Genomic DNA, 20,258 nt, shown 5'->3' on the forward strand with positions numbered 1-20,258 from the left:
AGACAATAATAATAATAATAAAAAGAACAAAAAAGAATGGACAAAACCCTTGAAAAATACGGGATTATGTGAAGAGACTAGTTCTACCCCTCACTGGCATCACTGAGGGAAATGCGGAAAAGGCAGGAAATTTGAAAAACATATTTCAGGATATTGTCCATGAAAACTTCCCAACCTCACTAGAGAGACCAATATTAAAATTTAAAAACTGCAGAGAACTGCAAGATACTATACAGGAAGACCATCCACAAGATACATAATCATGAGATTCTCTTTCATTCTCTTTAAAATGAAAGAAAAAAATTCTAAAGGCAGATAGAAAGAAGGAGCAGGAAACCTACAAAGAGAACACACCAGGTTAACAGTGTACCTTTCAGCAGAAATCCTATAAGCCAGAAGAGATTGGGGGCCTATACTCAGCATTCTTAAATAAAAGAATCTCAATCCAAGAATGTCATATCCAGTGAAACTAAGTTTCATAAGCAAAAAAGAAATAAAATCCTTCTCAGACAAGCAAATTCTAAGGGAATTTATGACAACCAGGCCTGCCTTATAAGAGCTCCTGAAAGGAGTGCTAAATGTGAACACTACAAAAACACACTTAAATACACAGATCTCTCACAGTATAAAGCAATGACATAAATAAGTCTACATAATAACCAGCTAACAATATGATGACAGGATCAAATTCACATATATCAATATCAACATTGGATGTAAATGGGCTAAATGCCACAATTTAAAGGCACAGAGTGACAAGCTGGATAAAGAAGCAAGAACCAAGGTTATGCGAGGCCCATCTCACATGCAGTGACATCCACAGGCACAAAATAAAGGGTTGGAGAAAAGTCTACCAAGAAAACAGAAAACAGAAAAAAGCTGAAGTTGTTATCCAAATTTCAAGCAAAAGAGACTTTAAATCAACAAACATCATAAAAGACAAAGATAGGCTTTATATAATGGCAAAGGGTACAATTCAACAGGAAGATCTAAATATCCTAAATATATATGCATCCAACACAGGAGCACCCAGATTCATAAAGCAAGTTCTTACAGACCTACAAAGAAACTTCAATTTCCATACAATAGTGGGACAGTTCAATACCCCATGGACAGTAATAGACAAATGATCAAGGTGACAAAGTAAAAAAGATATTTAGGACCTGAATTCAACACTTGAACAAATGGATGTAATACACATCTATAGAACTCTCCACCCCAAAACAACAGAATATACATGCGTCTCATCACCACATGGCACATACTCTAAAATTGACCACGTAAATGGATATAAAAACAATCTGTAAGAAATTGAAGAAAACTAAAATCATACCAACCACACTCTCAGAACATGGTGCAATAAAAACAGAAATCAATACTAAGAAAAACATTCAAAACCATATAATTACATGAAAATTAAACAACTTGTTCCTGAGTGATCTCTGAGTAAACAATAAAATGAAGACAGAAATAAAATATTTCAAACTAAAGAAAACAAAGATACAACATACCACAATCTCTGGCACACAGCTAAAGCAGTGTTAAGAAAGAAGTTTACAGAGTTAAATGCCCACATTAAAAAAGTCAGAAATATATCAAATGAACAATCTAGCATCATGTCTACAGGAACTGAAGAAACAAGAGCAAACCAAACTCAAAGCCAGCAGAAGACAAGAAATAACCAAAATCAGAACTGAACTGAAGGAAATTGAGACGCAAAAGACCATATAAAAGATAAATGAATTTAGGAATTAGTTATTTTAGTTATTTGAAAGACTTAATTAGATGGATGAATAGCTAGACAAATAAGAAAAAAAGAGAAGATCCAACTAAACACAATCAGAAATGACTGATTGAATGAAGAAGGACATTACCACTGACCCCACAGTCATATGAAAGAACCCTCAGAGACTATGAACACCCCCGTGTACACGAGCTAGAAACCCAAGAGGAAATGGATGAATTCCTGGAACCATTCAACCTCCCAAGTTTGTGTTAAGAAGAAATTGAATCCCTAAACAGACAAATAATGAATTCTGAAATTGAATCAGTAAAAAAAGAGCCTACCAACCAGGAAAAGCCCAGGACCAGATGAATTCACAGCCAAATTCTACCAGATGTATAAAGAAGAGCTGGTACCATCCCTACTGAAAATATTCCAAAAAATTGAGGCCCCACTCTATGAGGCCAAAATCATCCTGATACCAAAACCTGGCAGAGTCACAACAACAACAAAAAAGAAAACTTCAGGCCAATATCTTTGATGAACACAGATGCAAAAATTTTCAACAAAATACTGGCAAACCAGCAGCACATCAAAAAGCTAATCCACCACAATCAAGTAGGCTTTATGCCTGGGATGCAAGGCTGGTTCAATATAGACAAATCAACAGAAGTGATTCACCACAGAAACAGAACTAAAAACAAAAACTACATGATCATCTCAATAGATGTAGAAAAGGATTTCAATAAAATTCCACATACTTTCATGTTAAAAACTCTTAACGAACTAGACACTGAAGGAACATACTTTAAAATAATAAAAGCCATCTATGACAAATGCACAGCCAACATCATACTGAATGGGCAAAAGCTGGAGGCATTCCCCTTGAAAAGGGAAACACGATAAGGATGTCCTCCCTTATCATTCCCACTCATCATAGTAATGGAAGTCCTGGCCAGAGCAATAAAGCAATCGAAAGAAATAAAACCCATCCAATTAGGAAGAGAGGATGTCAAACCACCCTTGTTTGCAGATGATATGATTCTACACCTAGAAAACCCCATAGTCTCTGTTCCAAAGCTCCTTGATCTAATAAACAACTTCAGCAAAGTTTCAGGATACCAAATTAATGTACAAAAATCAATGATAGCATTCCTATGTACCAACAACATCCAAGCTGAGGGCCAAATCAAGAATGTAATCCCATTTACAATAGTTACACAAAAAAGTACCTAGGAATACAACTAACCAGGGTGGTGAAAAATCTCTACAATGAGAACTTAAAATATTGCTCAGTGAAATCAAAGACGACAGATACAAATTGAAAAACATTCCATTCTTGTAGATAGAAGGAATCAATATCATTAAAATGGCCATACTGCCCAAAGCAAAGTACAGATTCAATGCTATTCTTATTAAACTACTAAATATATTATTCACAAAACCAGAAAAATGTATTCTAAAATTCGTATCAAACCAAAAATGAGCTTGAATAGCTAAGGCAATCCAAAGCAAAAAGAAAAAAGCTGAAGATATCACATTTCTTGACTTCAAACTATACTATAATGCTACAGTAACCAAACTGCATTGTCCTGGTACAAAAACAGACACATAGACCAATGGAACAGAATAGAGATCCAAGAAATAATGCTGCATACTTATAACCATCAGATGTACAGCAAAGTAAATAAAAACAAGCAATGGAGAATGGACTCCCTATTCAGCAAATGATGCTGGGATAACCGGCTATACATATGTAGAAAAATGAAACTAGACCCCTTCCCTACACCATGTACAAAAATGAACTCAAGATGGATTGAAGACTTTAATGTCAAACTTAAAACTATAAAAACACTGGAAGATAACCTAGGAAATATCATTCTGGACATAAGCCCTGGCAAAAATTTCATAACAAAGACGCCAAAAACAATTTTACCAATAGCAAAAATTGACAAGTGTGACTTGATTAAACTAAAAGAGCTTCTGCATAGCAAAAAAAAACATATAAACAGAGTAAACAGGCCACCTACAGAATGGGAGAAAATGCTTACAAACTATGCAACTGATAAAGGTCTAATATCCGGAATCTATAAGGAACTTACAAATCAACAAGCAAAAAGCAAACCACCCCATTAAAAAGTGGGCAAAAGATATGAACACACACTTTTCAGAAGAAGACATACATATGGTGAACAAGCACATGAAAAAATGCTCATCATCACTAATCATGAGAGCAATGCAAATCGAAACCATGATGAGACACCATCTCATACCACTCAGAATTGCTATTAAAAGAAAAAACAAAACAAAACAAAAAACAAAAAGCATGCTGGTGAGGTTGAGGAGAAAACAGAACAAAGCAGTTTGGCGATTACTCAAGGAACTCAAAGCAAAATGACCACTTGACCCAGCAATCCCATTTTTTAGGTATATATTCAAAGATAAATAAATTGTTGTACCATAAAGACACATGCACGTGTATCATTAGTATCATGCTATTCACAGTAGTAAAGACATGAAATCAATCAACCTAAATGCCCAACAATGGTCAACTAAATAAAGAAAATGTGGCATATATATGCCATGGAATAACTATGCAGCCATAAAAAAGAATGAGATCATGTCCTCTGCAGCAACATGGATGCAACTAGAAGCAACTAGAAGCCATTATCCTAAGTGAACTAACATAGGAACAGAAAACCAAATACTGCATGGTCTCACTTAGAAGCTGAAGGTAAATGTTGAGTACTTAGGGACACAAAGATGGAACAACATACATTGGGGGCTGCTTGAGGGTAGACAGATGGAGGAGAGTGAGGATAAAAAAAAAAAAAAAAAAAACTACCTATAAGGTACTATGTTTATTACCTGAGTGGCAAAACAATCTGTACAATCAAATCCTGTGACACACAATTTACCTGTATAAAAAACTGCACATGTTTCCATGAGCCTAAATTAAAAACTTTAAAGAAAGAAACATGTTGGAAATTACTTAGAATCATTTGAATTACTCACCCAAGCATGCCATAAACCTTTTGAATTAAAATAATAATATTTCTTCAGTTGCAAGACACAACATATGTTAAGATATAACATTTAATTTATATTACTTTTTGAGATGGAGTTTCGCTCTTGTTGCCCAGGCTGCAGTGCAGTGCCGTGATCTCAAATCACTGCAACATTCATCTCCCAGGTTTAAGTGATTCTCCTGCCTCAGCCTCCTGGGTAGCTGGGATTAGAGGTGTGCGCCACCACGCCCAGTTAATTTTTTGTATTTTTAATAGAGATGGGGTTTCATCATGTTGGCCAGGCTGATCTCAAACTCCCAACCTCAGGTGATCCATCCGCCTCGGCCTCCCAAAGTGTAGGGATTACAGGTATGAGCCACCATACCCAGCCAAGATATAACATTTATTTACCAAAGTTTTATGAGTTACAATAGCAAAGACATGGAATCAACTTAAATACTCATCAATGGTGAATTAGATAAATATAAAAGGGTACATACACACCATAGAATACTATGAAGCCCTAAAAAAGAATAAAATCATGTCCTTCGCAGTAACATAGATACAGCTGGAGGCCACTATTCTAAACAAATTCAGAAACATAAAACCAAACACTGAATGTTCTCACTTCTAAATGGTAACTAAATATTGGGTACTCATGGACATAAAAATAGACACTGAAGATTAATAGACAAAATTGGGTGGGTTAGGAAGTGAAGAAGCAGGAGTTGAGAACCTAATTATTGGGTACTATATTCACTATCTGGTTGACAAGGTCATTCATATCCCAAAACTCAGCATCATGCAACACACTTATGTAACAAATGTGAACATGTAACGCCTGAATCTAAATAAAAGATGAAAATGTAAAATAAGACACTAAACAAAGAAAAGGTAGTGGAATACTTCCTGTGTTTAACTGTGATTGCAGAATTATCTTAAAAAAATAAAATCCAAACCCCAAAATTGTAGGGTCAAGAACATTAACCTACTGGAAAAATATAGTTATATTAATTATGTATTGGTGAAATATTTTTTCACGTCATTACTTTGTTGTCCAAGAAAACTAATAGCATATATCTAGTTACTTAGCAGCACAACAACCAAACAATGACCTAAGAAAAGTGAATTTTTCTTCCATCATTTCACATAAAATAAAATCTTATTTGTAGTCCCTATAATATGAAAATTACAGAAAAGTTGCCTATGACCTTGTTTACCTTATGACCCTGGATACATATAGTCTTCTACTAAGGTCCCTCAGAGACATTTGTGTTGCACATGCATAATCTGAATGATCTCATACAAATGTACTGGACACTAAAATAAAAAAAAAATTAAAAAAAGAAAGAAAAAAAGAGTAATCTTCAGGAACTTTGTCTTATTTTAGGCAGAAATATATCTGCACCTTCCCACTGTCTTCAGGTAGCCAACAAAATCCAAATGATATGGAATTGTTAGTAATTTATCATACATAAATTCTGCTAAACAATTCACCTTAAACACATAACGGACTGTAACTCTAACCACTTCAAAAGAACAAATGAAAAATCATTGACAGGAACAAAATACAACTTGAATGTAATACTGACAAAGTTTAAGTAAACACAGATGCCTAGAGGTATCTGCATGATCTCCAGGATTAGATAACCTAACAAAGCTGGTAAGTCATGTAACTTTGATTCCACTCAGCTATTACACATCTTTAGTGATTATATGAATCATAAATATACCAACATGTAGTAGACAATATGTAGTTGCCAATATTTCATTCCAATCCTATGGTATGATCCTGCAACTCAACATTTATTAAAAATGTCCACATCTTTCCATATTTTTCTATCTAAGCCCATAGATTTCATTTTTTTTTTTTTAACATAGAAACTTGTTATCTCTGGTCACCTGGTAAAATCTGAGCCATAATTATCAATTACATTTTTTGAGGTAGAACATAGATACAACTGTGAATAAAATATAAATCAAAACATCTATACTAAAGTTAAATTGTTTATTCAATTAATTACTCATATTCATCTATTTTATGCATGGCCATTGAAATACTCTATAAGCTTCTTTGCAAGTGCTTCATTTATCTTACAGATCTTCTGTCTTTTTCCTCCCTCCACTGCCCTTGCTCTGGGTGGGTATCTCTATTTCTTTCTGACCAGCCCTTTTTCATCATTCAAAATCTATTCCGGAAGTAGAAAAAAACCACTTTAAATAGGACTCTTTCAAGTTTCTATTTTCTTCCCTTACCAAAACAAAAATTTTTACAACGTACCATGATAGTGAATGAACTTTTACTTTACATTGCCTAAGAAATTACTGCCATGTGAAGTCATTTTTTTAGTAATATACTCATTTAGTAAAGTAACTTGAGGATTTCTGTATAGGTATTTTTGTAATTGAAGTAAATTTCTCAATATGGGATTCAGATGTCTTGTATAAGAATCATCTGTGTACTCTTCTCAAATGCTGATGTTTATGATCGGGATAGGTCCTTCTTTGGGGAAGGAGTAGAGAAATCTGGAAGTTTAAGATGACGCTCAGATGATCATTCTATATACTACTATTTGAGGACTGATCAACTTGTAGTACTTCTTCTCATATCTACTTTTAAGTTGTCTCTTAAAACTCACTAGAAATTCAAAAGGTTAAAAATGCCATGCTCTTTCAGGTAATCATCTGGCACAGAGTATTATAATAAATGAGATAACAAATCCAGAGTGGTTAACAAAGTCCCCAAGGTCATAGAGCTTAAAAGGGTTGAGCCGGAATTTAGCCCCAATTCCATTTAACTTGGAAACTTATTTCATCCCAGAGGTTTGTGTCGTAAATTAATTTTAGGGCCTAAGAACTCTTGGCCCTTCAGAGTCATTTACAAATTTTTTTTAGTTGAAGGATTTGTACCAAATAATTATGCCTGATGCTGTGGAATTTGAACTAAAATCTAGTCTAGAGAGGTTATGACTTGATGGAGAGCTGATGCAGACTCAAATTTCCATGGTCCTTGTACTCATATTTAGTGCCTCTTTAAAATTTATCTTTTATAGTCAAAACTGTAGTTATTTCTTATGTATTCATAACTATTTTCCGTTGGAAAATCTATGTTCTGGGTCTGGTACCACTGTGTCATTAGGAATTGTTATCAAAACATATTTATAGGTATAATAGAAGAAAAAAACCTACATGTATAGAGAGCAAAGCAGGCAACCAGAAGTCATCTTTCGTCCTTACCTTTACAATCACTGTGACAGTAGCAATACCAGGAGGCATTGTTCCATAAATATCAAAGGCCTCTACCAGAAAAGTGATACTTGCTTCTTGGTCTGGAAATGCCTCATAATCTAAACTCCTTAAAAGGGATAGTTCTCCTGTAAATGGATGTAGTGCAAAAAAATGCTTCACTTCTGGGCTTCTTATCCGGTAAGACACATTTGCTCCAAGGTCGACATCTTTGGCCTGTAATAAGCAAAAGAATGGTTTTATTAGTGACGTTACCAAAATAAAGAAATGCAGAAAGGATGGAAGTCATGTGTGAGCCTAGGACAGCATGAATTTAATGAGGACGAAAAGACATGTTTTAAAAGAAAAATACATTATTTAATAATTTACCAGAGAGAGGTAAGGAGGGATGGAGGAGAGAAAGACGGAGGGAGGGAGGAAAAGAGGGAGGCAGTGAGAGGAAGAATTAGAGAGAGAGAGAGAGAGAGAAAGAGAGAAATATTTCCATAAGATTTTGTCATTGTCGATGCTATTACTTTAACTTGAAAAATCACTAAATTGATTATATCACAGTAAAAAAAAATAGTCTTAAATGATTACTTCTTATTTTCTGCTGATTTACTAATCATGAACAAATATTTTAAATAAAAATAAATACTGAGTGATTTCCATAAATATAATGGATGGCTAAAGTACTATAAGAAAACTAAGAAAATATAAGTAGCAATTCTTTTTCACAGTGATCCTATAATACATTTCTAGAGATCACTGTACTATATAGCTCCCTTCATTTAACTAGCATTTGAGTGGTAGTTACACACAAGGTGCTGTAGAGAGCACCAAAATGAATCAAGACGCATTTGCCCTACAGGTTATGATCTCAGAGAAGAAATAAGATACAAATACTAAAATAGAAAGGAAAAAATGTGACATGCAATCTAAAAGATGTTCTAAATTGGGTCCTTTAGCTGAAAGGATGGCTTTTCATGGGAGTCTTGTAGAATGGCTATTTCACTCAGTACAGACTAGCAAATGCACCTCAGGTACAGAAAACCAAATGGAGCAAGAATGAAAATGGGGAAGATTCAGAGTATGTTATAATGTGCATATTTTAATGCAAACATCTCCTATGTGAACCTCAGCCTTGGTCTCCTCCAATCAGTTATTGACTTAACAATCAGAAAGATGCTATTAAAGCATACATTTTATTATGTGATTTTTCCTGCTTAAAATCCTCTGGTTTTTAATTCAATTTTCAATCAACGCCATTATCCTTAACATGGTAAGAGTCACTACATTTTCTGGACCTTTAGCCCCTCACCCCTCACACTTTCCCATCTTCCATGATTTTGACCAGGCTTTTTTTCCTCCACTACTTTAAACAATCTTTCTTCCTTTTCCTCTTGAATAGCTCTTACTTGCCCCTCAGTTCACCATTTAGAAATAAGTTTCTCTTTGCCTTAAGATTAGGTTAGGAGCTCCACCTCTATTACCTAGGCCCTTTGTACTGAGGACCTACGTTTTAACTACTAATTTTCTGAAAACTCCAAGAAAGCAGCAAATTTGTTTTGTTCACCATTGTATCCCCAAAGTCTGTGTATCCCCTAGGACAGCATGAATTTAACGACACTGGCAGGAGACTTTGCATACTGTACATACTGAAGACATGTTTGTTAAATAAATATATTAACTAATTAATTAATTGATAGATGAATGCTGGAATAGATGAAGGCATAATGGTTCTCTCCCTGGTATTTGCCATTTGTTAATGTTTATTGCTGAGTTCAGTTATGGAAGGGATACAGAGTCTGGAAACTGTGCTAAAAACATTCAAGTTGTGGACTGCAGGTGGAAAATAAATTGGCTACTTTTTTTTTCTTTCAAAACATACCTCATAGACCAACTGAGTCAGTATTAAATGAGGTGGCTGCTTAAAAATGCAGATTTATGGATCAGCCTAACCTACTGAATCAAAATGTTCAGGACTTTTTGTCATTTATAGTTGAAAACTTAAAAAAGAGGCTTGATACAGAGATGTCATTAAAAAGGAGAGTTAGATTACTAGAAGATGCCTTTTGCGTATTGAATGTGAAAAAAATACAGAATAATGGGTATAAACGATATCTGTAAAATGGAGGGGGAACCAATACGTAACTCTGTGTTTTTCCTGTGTATACACATTTATGTTATATATGTACAACCCACACAAATGAATATATACACACACACACACACACACAGACAATTTTTTTGACATTTGTGTGAACACAAAGATAAATGTGAAATAAATTTAATGCTGAGTACTCTGGAGGAACAATGTGGGAGATTATTAACTTTTGCTTCATAAACTATTGTATTGTCAACTGTTGGGATAAACAGAATATTACTTTTGTAAATTAAAAAAATCTATTAAAACGTGTTTTTAAAATTTCTTACAAAGAGACCTTTCTGTCCTTAATTTTTGGGATATCTTTAAAGTAGGCTTGCCACATCAAATACAATATGCAATATTGGAGAAATAATAAAAAGTTATTCATTGCTTATCTGAAATTAAAATCCAGCTTGGTGTGTTATATTTTTACTTGCTAATTTTGGCAAACAAACCCTAATAGCAAACCTCCTAATGTAGAATTAATGTAATAAATGCTTTTTCCACACACCTCTATTTGAAGAATGGTAGTCCCAGCTGGCAGATTCTCCTCAACAAGGACAGTGTACGTTGAATTGGTGAACACAGGACTATTATCATCAATGTCCAAAACCTTGATGGCCAGGGTTAGAGTTGAATGACGAGGGTGTACTGCTCCATCTGTTGCCACAACAACAAGTTCATAGTAGTCCCTGACTTCTCTGTTAAGCTTCACTGCTGTGTAAATGCTCCCATTGGATGTGATACGAAAAAGATTATTAAAGTTACCCAAACTGTAGTGCACTTGACCATTTATTCCAGCATCGGGGTCTGTTGCCTATTAAATAAAATGAAAAGCAAGAAAATTCACATAAGTTTTGATGGGCTACTGTAAATGAAGGTAATATTTAACAAATTATGGCATTTTTCTGACCAAATATTATTTGGTTAAGGATGAAATGACAATGACAATAAAATGCAAAATATAAAACATGAAAATTATATTTAATATTCTTCATTTAAAATTAACATAACAAAAACTTATAATGTCATTAGCAATAACAATACTATATTACGACAGAAAACTCATATTATAAAAATACTGAATCTTTATGTCTTATTATTTTAATAGGTTTTGAATTCTAAAGTGAGAACAAAATTTTGTTTTTAATTCATTTAACATAATCTGCTGAGTGACAATTTAAGATTACATAGGTTTTTGCTCACTTTACATATTCATTTTATGTTTATATCTGTTTAGTAATAATATTATTATGCATTGTTTGTTTATAATAGATAACATTTTACTATGTTATGCCATTATTATTTATGTAATAATTTTTATTATAATAAACATTAATCATATTTATCATAAATAATATTTATAAGTATAACCTGACTTAATCCTCATGATGTTGTTATGAGTAAATATTATTAATCGCATTTTACAAATGAGAACACTGTGGCTTATGGAAGGTTACACAAGAAACAAATATCTCAGTGTCCCACTTCTTAACACAATACTTCATATATAAAAGTACTTAACAAATGCTTGTTGAATTAATGAACATTAGATGAAATGAAACAGATTTGAAACTAAATCTGTTCCAAAAGCCAAATAGGAGTGAAACTACAGTAACTGTAATGTACCTGCAAGGGACTCTTCTTCAACATTAGAAAACACATCTCTGCATAAATGAGAATGTTTGATACCATAATATACCCATATTTACCGAAAATTTGAAGTCATGTAAAATCACTTTGCATCAAATAAAATGAGAAAATATTGAGTAAATATTCATCTAATGAAATGTAATGAGAATGAATCTTAGCTAAAACTCAACTGTGATACTAATTATGAATCTCACTATCAGCTACTGTATATTTTGCTTTGAAAAGTTCCATGTAAAAGAAACTGAAATAAGTCTTAGAAACTGTAAAATGTTATATAATTATGCCCCAAACTGTCAACAGGAAAGGAAGGAAAACAAAACACTTGGCTGCCTTATGAGCCAGGGACACAAAAATCACTCTAGGTCCACAAAGCGTGGAATGCAATACGATGTGTTTCAACAGCACATATGCAGTTGTATATTCAGTTTTACAGGCACTGGTAAAGCATGCAGAATGGGGATGCTGAATGTTTGTGCCTTCTTTGAAACAAGAATGTCTAAGATGTGAAAATCATGTTTACAGCGGTGTTCCTGTATGTCATAATGCCAAGCATTTCAGCAGGATTTGTCTCTTTGACTCATGAAAACGCAACTGCCCCTGGGAGTTTAATATCTCTGAGGTTTAGTTCTGAGAAAAGATAGAAGAATTGCAGAAATACCTGAAGAGATAAAATACTGTGACAGAGTTGAATAGTTTCTGTTGATATAGTTTCTTTTACTTTTATACTTTGCCTAGAATTTGTCTTATGAATTATTGACAAATCAGTCAAGCTGATCATTTTAGTGAAAACAAACACTGCCTTCTCCTTTTTTCACCAAAAAAAGAGGGTGAACTCTTTTTTTGGTCTGAAATTCCTCATCAAGTAAATAGAAAAAATTCTAGGCCAATAACAAAATATAAATATATCTTGTTTCATAACCATAATACCCTTAAAATTTCAGTCACTTTTTCTGTCAATGGAATATCTTAAGATCGAAAACATTAATCATTTATGTAATTGGAAATTTAAATGACTCTTGTTCAAGTTGTTTTTACTGACTCATATAATTGAATATTTATTATGGTAGAATGACTCAATTTGACTGATGTGGCTGTATGTGTGTCTGTGTGTTTTATACATGTCCAGCTGTTTATATATCCACTAGGAAACATATCTAAATTAGTTTTGCTTTTGCTCCCATAGCAAATTATCACAAATTGAGCAGCTGACACAAAACAAGTTCATTATTTTAAAGCTCTATAGGTCAGAAATTCAAGATGGTCTCACCAGGGCTATGTTTCTTTCTGGAGACTCTAAGGAGAAACAACGTCCTTGCTTATTCAGGTTGTTGACAGAATTCAGTTGCTAGAGTTTGTAGAACTGGGATCCCCACTTCCTTGATGGTTGTCATGTGACGACCAATCCCGGTTTCTAGAGGTCCCCATATCCCTTGGCTCCTGACACATTTCCTCCATTTTTAAAGCCAGCAATGGTGGTCAAGCCCCTCTCACATTCTTTGAATCCCTCCCTCCATCTTTTTCCATTTTATCTTTCTGACCTACTCTTCAGGCATCCTCCTCCACTTTTAAGGGCATGTAAGATTACATTACGCTCCCTTGGACAATGCAGGAAAGAATCCCCATCTCAGCATCTTTAACCTTGATATATGTGTGTGCACACATGTGCAAGTGTGTGTATACTGCCATATATAAATATATAGCAATCTATATTTTATGATGATTTTATGATGGGATTTCTTTTTTTTTTTTTTTGAAACAGGTCTTGCTCTGTCACCCATGCTGGGGTGCAGTGCTGTGATCTAGGCTCATTGTGACCTTTACCTCCCAGGCTCAAGTGATCCTCCCACCTAAGCCTCCTGAGTAGCTGGCACTAAAAGCACATGCCCACATGCCTGGCTAATTTTGTGTATTTTTATTAGAGACGGGGTTTCCCCTTTTTGCCCAGGTCAGTCTGGAACTTCTGGGCACAAGCTATCCTCCCACTTTGGCTTCCCAAAGTGCTGGGATTACAGGTGTGAGCCATCTCACCCAGCCTGATAGGGGTTTTTAGAGAAAATATCCAAGCAGATATTCATTAAGCAGACTGACAGTAAATGCTAAATTGGGCATCCTCATCAATAGAGTTTCATAATTTTAAATAATCAGTTTAAATTGGTATAAATTACGATATGTCAAGTACACACACACTGGGACTGAATCTATGACCATTTAATTCACTGAATTCATAGCTACCATGACAAGAAGTATATTTGATGCTTATAGAATAAAATACTATAATATCTCCCAGAAAACTACTCTAAAAATTTTAAGGTGACTGAGACACACATCTAGTGGAAACAAAGGGGATAGAATATAAAATGCAGAGCTATGTCCTTATCTGTTCCTATGTCCCCATTAAATCAAGGAGCACAAATAAGGTAATGTAAGTTAAGCAACATGAGCTGGCTGAGCAAGGCAGTTTTACTTATTTACTATTCTAGATGAACATGTAGATGTTAAACAAGATAACCAAACATAGAATCCCTCATTATCAGCAGTACTGTCAAGAACTTTGCATTGACGTTTAATATCTAGTCAAGCAGCTCAGTGTATGATGCTATAATGAAAACATATATCTTCCTAGAAATCAATTAAAAGTTAATTAAATTTGTTAATAACAAAAATAACACATCTCTTTTCCCCTTGTACTACATCAAAGCAATAAACAGTAATAGCTGCAACTTTATAATCATCTGTTCATGGTTAACACATTTTTGTAATATACACCTTACTATGGGGCCTGATTTGTGGCTACTAATTTGTGAATGCATATTGCTGGGAAATTGGCTGATAGTCTGTAGTCAAATAAAGACCTCACTGGACAGAACTTTGAATAATTTCCACTCACAAACCTTATCGATTAACACCAAAGTTAGAGTATATGAAAGAAAACCACATAATTACTTAAGAAAAAAGTCAACGTTCAAGGGAATTTATTGAACAAAGATTTTTTGTGTAATTTTTGAGAACCAATTTTATACCATGCCACTTGAAAAGAGAGCTGGGAAATATATTTCTTAAACACTAAATTCATTCCCCACCCCTTTTTTTTCTCATTTTCTTTTTAGCATGGTCTGTTACACAATTCTTTCTATCTATAAAAGTGGAAGTTCGTTACTGGGATTGCTACCCTCAGGGTTACCAGTACTGTAGAGAAGACCTAAAAGCATGCCTGTATGGGTGGACTATATTGGCATAAAACCTCAAAGTAGAGGTTGATGTTTGCACTCCTTCCATTGAGAAGTCCCTGGGTAGATTACTTGTGTAATTTACAATGACTCTTTTCCATTTAAAATATGTCAAATATCCATTCAGATTAATTATTTAGATAGAAAATTATATGACAAAAATCAGCCCCAAGAAAATAACTTGAGGAGAAAACCAAAATGGTATAGCTATTATAAAGGTGTGAACTACCGTGTAGCACCTAATTGGCCCCGTGTGAAGCTGAGAGAGTGCTTTGCTCTACCTTTTGTTTGTCCTTTACAGTAATTTAAGAGGTCATGTACATCTTTCTCACTTTGAAGTGGGAACCATCAAAGCTGTTGATCAGGGAGGTTGGGCAGTGCATCCTTCATGATATTACTAGTGAAAATATATTTTTAAAATCATTATCGATTAACTTCAAAAAGATATACGATAGTTGTCTTTTTTTCTTTTAAGAAGCTGAGTTATTTCAAGGGCTGTGGTTATTAGTGTAAAGGAGACAATCAATTGAAAGTTTCAAAATGCAGGTAAACTTTTTCACTCTCCACACAAATGCCTCATGATCATTATTGAACAATGGCAAGCAGACTTACTGACCAGAAGGTAACTTGCATAACTTGAGTTAAAATCACTAAAAAATAACCAGAATGAATCGCTTTTCATTAAATCTTGGAACTTTCAAATACTAGTCCCTAGAAATCTAGAAAACATACATTTAACACAAATAATTTTTCAAGGGATCAACTATTACTCTGAGATACACAATAAGCTACATTTTATCCTAGCATTCAAGGCTCTACCTGGTCTTGTTCTAACCTATCTTTATGCACTTATGTCCCTCAACTAACTCTCTGACACAAACTCTATGTTTTAGTCAAAGGAATATATTTATGGTGTCAATCAGCTACCAAGAAACTCTCAGGTGTCAGTGGTTTGTTACCACTGATGTTCCTTTCTCACCTATACAGCACCCATTGTGAATTCCAAATCCAGTTATTCTCTCTCTGTCTTTACTTAGAAGACAGGCTAAAGGAGCAGCCTCCATTGGAATATGAAGCTCATGTAATGCAGGAATTAAAAAAGACATGAGATAGCCAAGCTGCAGCTTTTAATGTTTCTACTTGGAGGTCATCACATCACCTATACTTCTGCTTCATCAGTCAAGGCAAATCACATGACAAGGCCAATGTCAAGGGGTGCAGAAATAGCATTCCTTCACATAATGGGAAGTGACAAATCAGAAACACTTTTACAATGTACTACCCTGGTTTTCCTTGAAATGACCATGCTCTCCCTCACCTTCCCTGATAGAGATTTTTTTTTGTTTGTTTCTATTTTCCCCCAATCCAACTTAAATCTTCAAAACCTAGCTTCAGCTCTACTTCATATGGGAAATCTCTTCTTTCCATCCAGCCTTCTGATCCCTTTTGCACATAGCAAAACTCACTTTTTATTGCTATTTATGTATGTTATGCAATTAAATAATTGGCCTAAAAATCTGTAGTGTATCCATGTATTACATAATAGGAGACACTGTTAGAGAAAAGAATCTGTAAATTGTTTTGTGGAGTGTACAATGTATGAGAAATGGAAAATCAGAGCAGGGACGGAAATATGGCAGAGATGTAAAAAAAAAAAAAAAAAAAAGATAGCAAGTAAATAAAAATAAATGATATTCCTGTAGTTGGGTGTTATTTAATGCAAATGAACTGAAGGCATCAAATTAAATAAGATAGTTTAAGCTGTTCCAACACAGCTTGCAGACCTCTTATTAAGTAAGCATTAGGAAGAAACTTTGCACTAAAAATCATTACATATTCAGTTCTCATGTTAATGGTAAACACTTGAAGATTATTACTTCAATGCTTCAGGAAAAGAGTTGTTGTCATGTTCATACAGCAAACAAAGAAAGTAATGTTGTTTCACGTTCATTAAATGTATTTACATAGTAAGGCTGTCTTTTCCCTTTTTCAAATATTCCTTACAATGCCAAAAATGAAGAGGAAAACTTGGGAGGACTCATTCCATATTTCCCCACCATTGCTTTGTATTTGATAATTCTGCACTATAAGTTTAGTGTGTATATACCTCGTTATGTGATGCTAAAAAAATCATATATTAAATTATATTTAGTTTTCCAACCTCTTCTTACTTCTACTTCTCCAACTTCTTCAGTCTCATCTTTTTCTCTGTGGGCGAACATATTCTAAGCACTAAATCTAAATTTAAGTGCATTTTGCCATACTAAAAATGCTATTTCATGTCTGCTTTATCAAGTCATAAAATCCTCCCCTTATTTCCAAAACTGATTATTCTTCAGCCCAAGTGTCACTTCTCTCAGAAGCATCTGAGTAAACTAAATGCCTCATCTTCATGCTCCTGAAGCTCATTGTTTGTTTCTTTACCACATGCGCTATTGCTTTTTTTCTGCAATTTTTAAATAGCCCACGTGAAATTAAGAATTCCTAAGGCCAGGATGGGTTATTTATCTCATACAATGCCTGTTTTATTTTTCTTTCAACATTGACATAGGTTAGATATGCAATAATTTCTGCCAAAATTTCTTCTGAAACTATTTCTATTTTTCAATTACATAGCGTTCCCACCCCAACCACCCAAACACATGAAGAAAGAAAAATTGCCAATTAGCATTTATAATTTTGTCTTAAAAGAAGGTACATTTTCTGTTTATTAGATAAAATGTAAGAAAATAAGATACATTTTGTTCTTTAAATAAAAATTAAGTGATCACATGATTACTTACTAAACTTTGTCCTTTTATTACATCTTATCGCTTTCTTGTTTTTAATTTTGTCACTGTATTAGTCAGTTTTCACACTGCTATAAAAAACTTCCCAGAAACTAGGTGATTTATAAATGAAAGAGGTTTAATTGACTCACAGTTTCACATGGCTGGGGAGGTCTCAGGAAACTTAGAATAGTGGTGGAAGGTGAAGGGGAAGCAGGCACTTCTTCACATGGTGACAGAAGAGAAAAGAGTGAAGAAGGAACCCCCACCACTTATAAAACCATCAGATCTAGTAAGGACTCACTCACTGTCATAAGAAAAGCATGGGGGAAGCCTCCCACATTATCCAATCACACCCCTCCCTGGACACGTGGGGATTATAGATTCCTCCCGCAACACATGGGATTACAAATCCAGATGAGATTTGAGTTGGAACACAGAGCCAAACCATATCAGTCACCTACAATTCTTTAAGGACATCTATTTGTAGGTCAGTTTTAAAATAAGTGCAATATATATACTTATTTTGTATAATTAAATATATTAGTTTAACTTTTAACAGTCTATTCTAGCATTGCTTAACTCTTTTTTTATTATCAACCCCCATCAAAAGAGGATTTTTAGATTTTTTTCTTTCTAATAGAACCCTTATAAATTTTTACTTCCACAGATATATTTATGTATGTATATTACCCATGCTTTATACATAACAAAAGTGAGGTTTTTTTGTCTCCCAAAACCTGATATTATACATTGGGAATGATCTACCACCATTGAAAATGCATGCTCTAGCCAAAAGAGAGTACTCTGTAACTTCCTTATACACCATAAGCATTTTCACATTAGCATTGTTTCTTTCAGCACTCATTACAGTGGCATCACTTTCTAAAATATTGGCCCATATTACTATATGGGGCAACATCAGGGTATCTCTGAGCTTGTACTCAATACTCATCACTTCTTAAGTAATGAAGTAAGGGAAAAATACCACCTCCATGAATTGCATTGTATGTGATAATCTGCTTAGCCCAGTCTTCCTATTTATTTGATTGTGCTTATATTTTCTGCCAAGTTATAACACAGAGTATTGTGGTTTGTTTTCTTAAATAACTATTTTAAATAGTCTGCTCTATGCTTATTGAATATGTGACATTTTGTTTATGAGGTGTTTTTATAGGTCCTATATAATAATCCAAGTTTTAATTTTCTTTTTTCTAGTACTCTGTTGGGTTCAATATAAACATGCCCATGCATTTCTCTGAAGAGTCAAGAGTAATCCACACCTTAAGCATTGTCCTTCTGTCTGCCACAGAGCTTGTTGTTATATTACATTGTTTCACAAATCATTTTTTGTATCATTTCTAGAAAACAAATTCATAACTGGAAACTGAAAAGAATGTGACAGCCAGATTGGATTCTCTGTGAAATTCTATACAATTATATTTTCTGGATAACATTCAAGTAAAGGATTAACAAATTTGTAAGTAAAATAAGAGCAATAAAAGTGCCTCTGCCTAATATAATAACTATTTAATGAGAGAAAAAATATCTCTTAATTTCCCAATACTATCAAGCATTTCATTTGCTGAATATAAGCTCAAGTTTTTCCCAAACAGTAATCATAAAATTAAAGGGGATTTTCTCTATTTTACACATGTTGTCACAATTTTACCTATCTTGATAACATCACCGGGATAGAGCCAGATATCGGTTCCAGTTTTATGGTATCATCACTCATTCCTTGAGCTAGTATAGCAATTTTCAGCCATTTCCTTACCTTAATCTGGGATGTCTCCAATAGGTTCATTTAAACATGTATGTTATATCCCACACAATAATAATGGGAGACTTTAACACCCCACCGTCAACATTAGACAAATCAATGAGACAGAAAAGTTAACAAGGATATCCAGGAATTGAACTCAGCTCTGCACAAAGCTGACCTAATAGACATCTACAGAACTCTCCACCACAAATCAACAGAATGTACATTTTTCTCAGCACCACATTGCACTTATTCCAAAGTTGACCACATAGTTGGAAGTAAAGCACTCCTCGGCGAATGTGAAAGGACAGAAATTATAACAAACTGTCTCTCAGACAACAGTGTAATCAAACTAGAACTCAGGATTAAGAAACTCACTCAAAACCACTCAACTACATGAAAACTGAACAACCCACTCCTGAATGACTACTGGGTACATAACGAAATGAAGGCAGAAATAAAGATGTCCTTTGAAAACAATGAGAACAAAGATACAACATACCAGAATCTCTGGGACACATTTAAAGCTGTGTGTAAAGGGAAATTTATAGCACCAAATGCCCACAAGAGAAAGCAAGAAAGATCTAAAACTGACACCCTAACATCACAGTTGAAAGAAATACAGATGCAAGAGCAAACACATTCAAAAGCTAGCAGAAGGCAAGAAATAACTAACATCAGAGCAGAACTGAAGGAGATAGAGACACAAAAAACCTTCAAAAAATAAATGAATCCAGGAG

The 20,258-nt window shown here is 34.2% G+C and overlaps 1 protein-coding gene across 14 annotated transcripts in view; it reads right to left on the reverse strand.

Moving 5' to 3' along the window:
* PCDH15 (protocadherin-related 15) overlaps window positions 1-20,258 on the reverse strand; it is a 1,021,780-nt gene that overhangs the window by 201,495 nt on the left and 800,027 nt on the right. For all 14 annotated transcript variants that reach the window (XM_011938778.1, XM_011938777.1, XM_011938779.1 and 11 more), the window contains 2 exons: window positions 10,617-10,922; window positions 7,969-8,193 (listed from right to left, as the gene is read on the reverse strand). In XM_011938778.1, coding sequence (XP_011794168.1) covers window positions 7,969-8,193; window positions 10,617-10,922 — 531 coding nt within the window. The remainder of the gene's footprint in view (window positions 1-7,968; window positions 8,194-10,616; window positions 10,923-20,258) is intronic.

This window comes from Colobus angolensis, unplaced genomic scaffold (assembly GCF_000951035.1).
Source record: "Colobus angolensis palliatus isolate OR3802 unplaced genomic scaffold, Cang.pa_1.0 Scaffold177, whole genome shotgun sequence".
NCBI lineage: Eukaryota > Metazoa > Chordata > Mammalia > Primates > Cercopithecidae > Colobus > Colobus angolensis.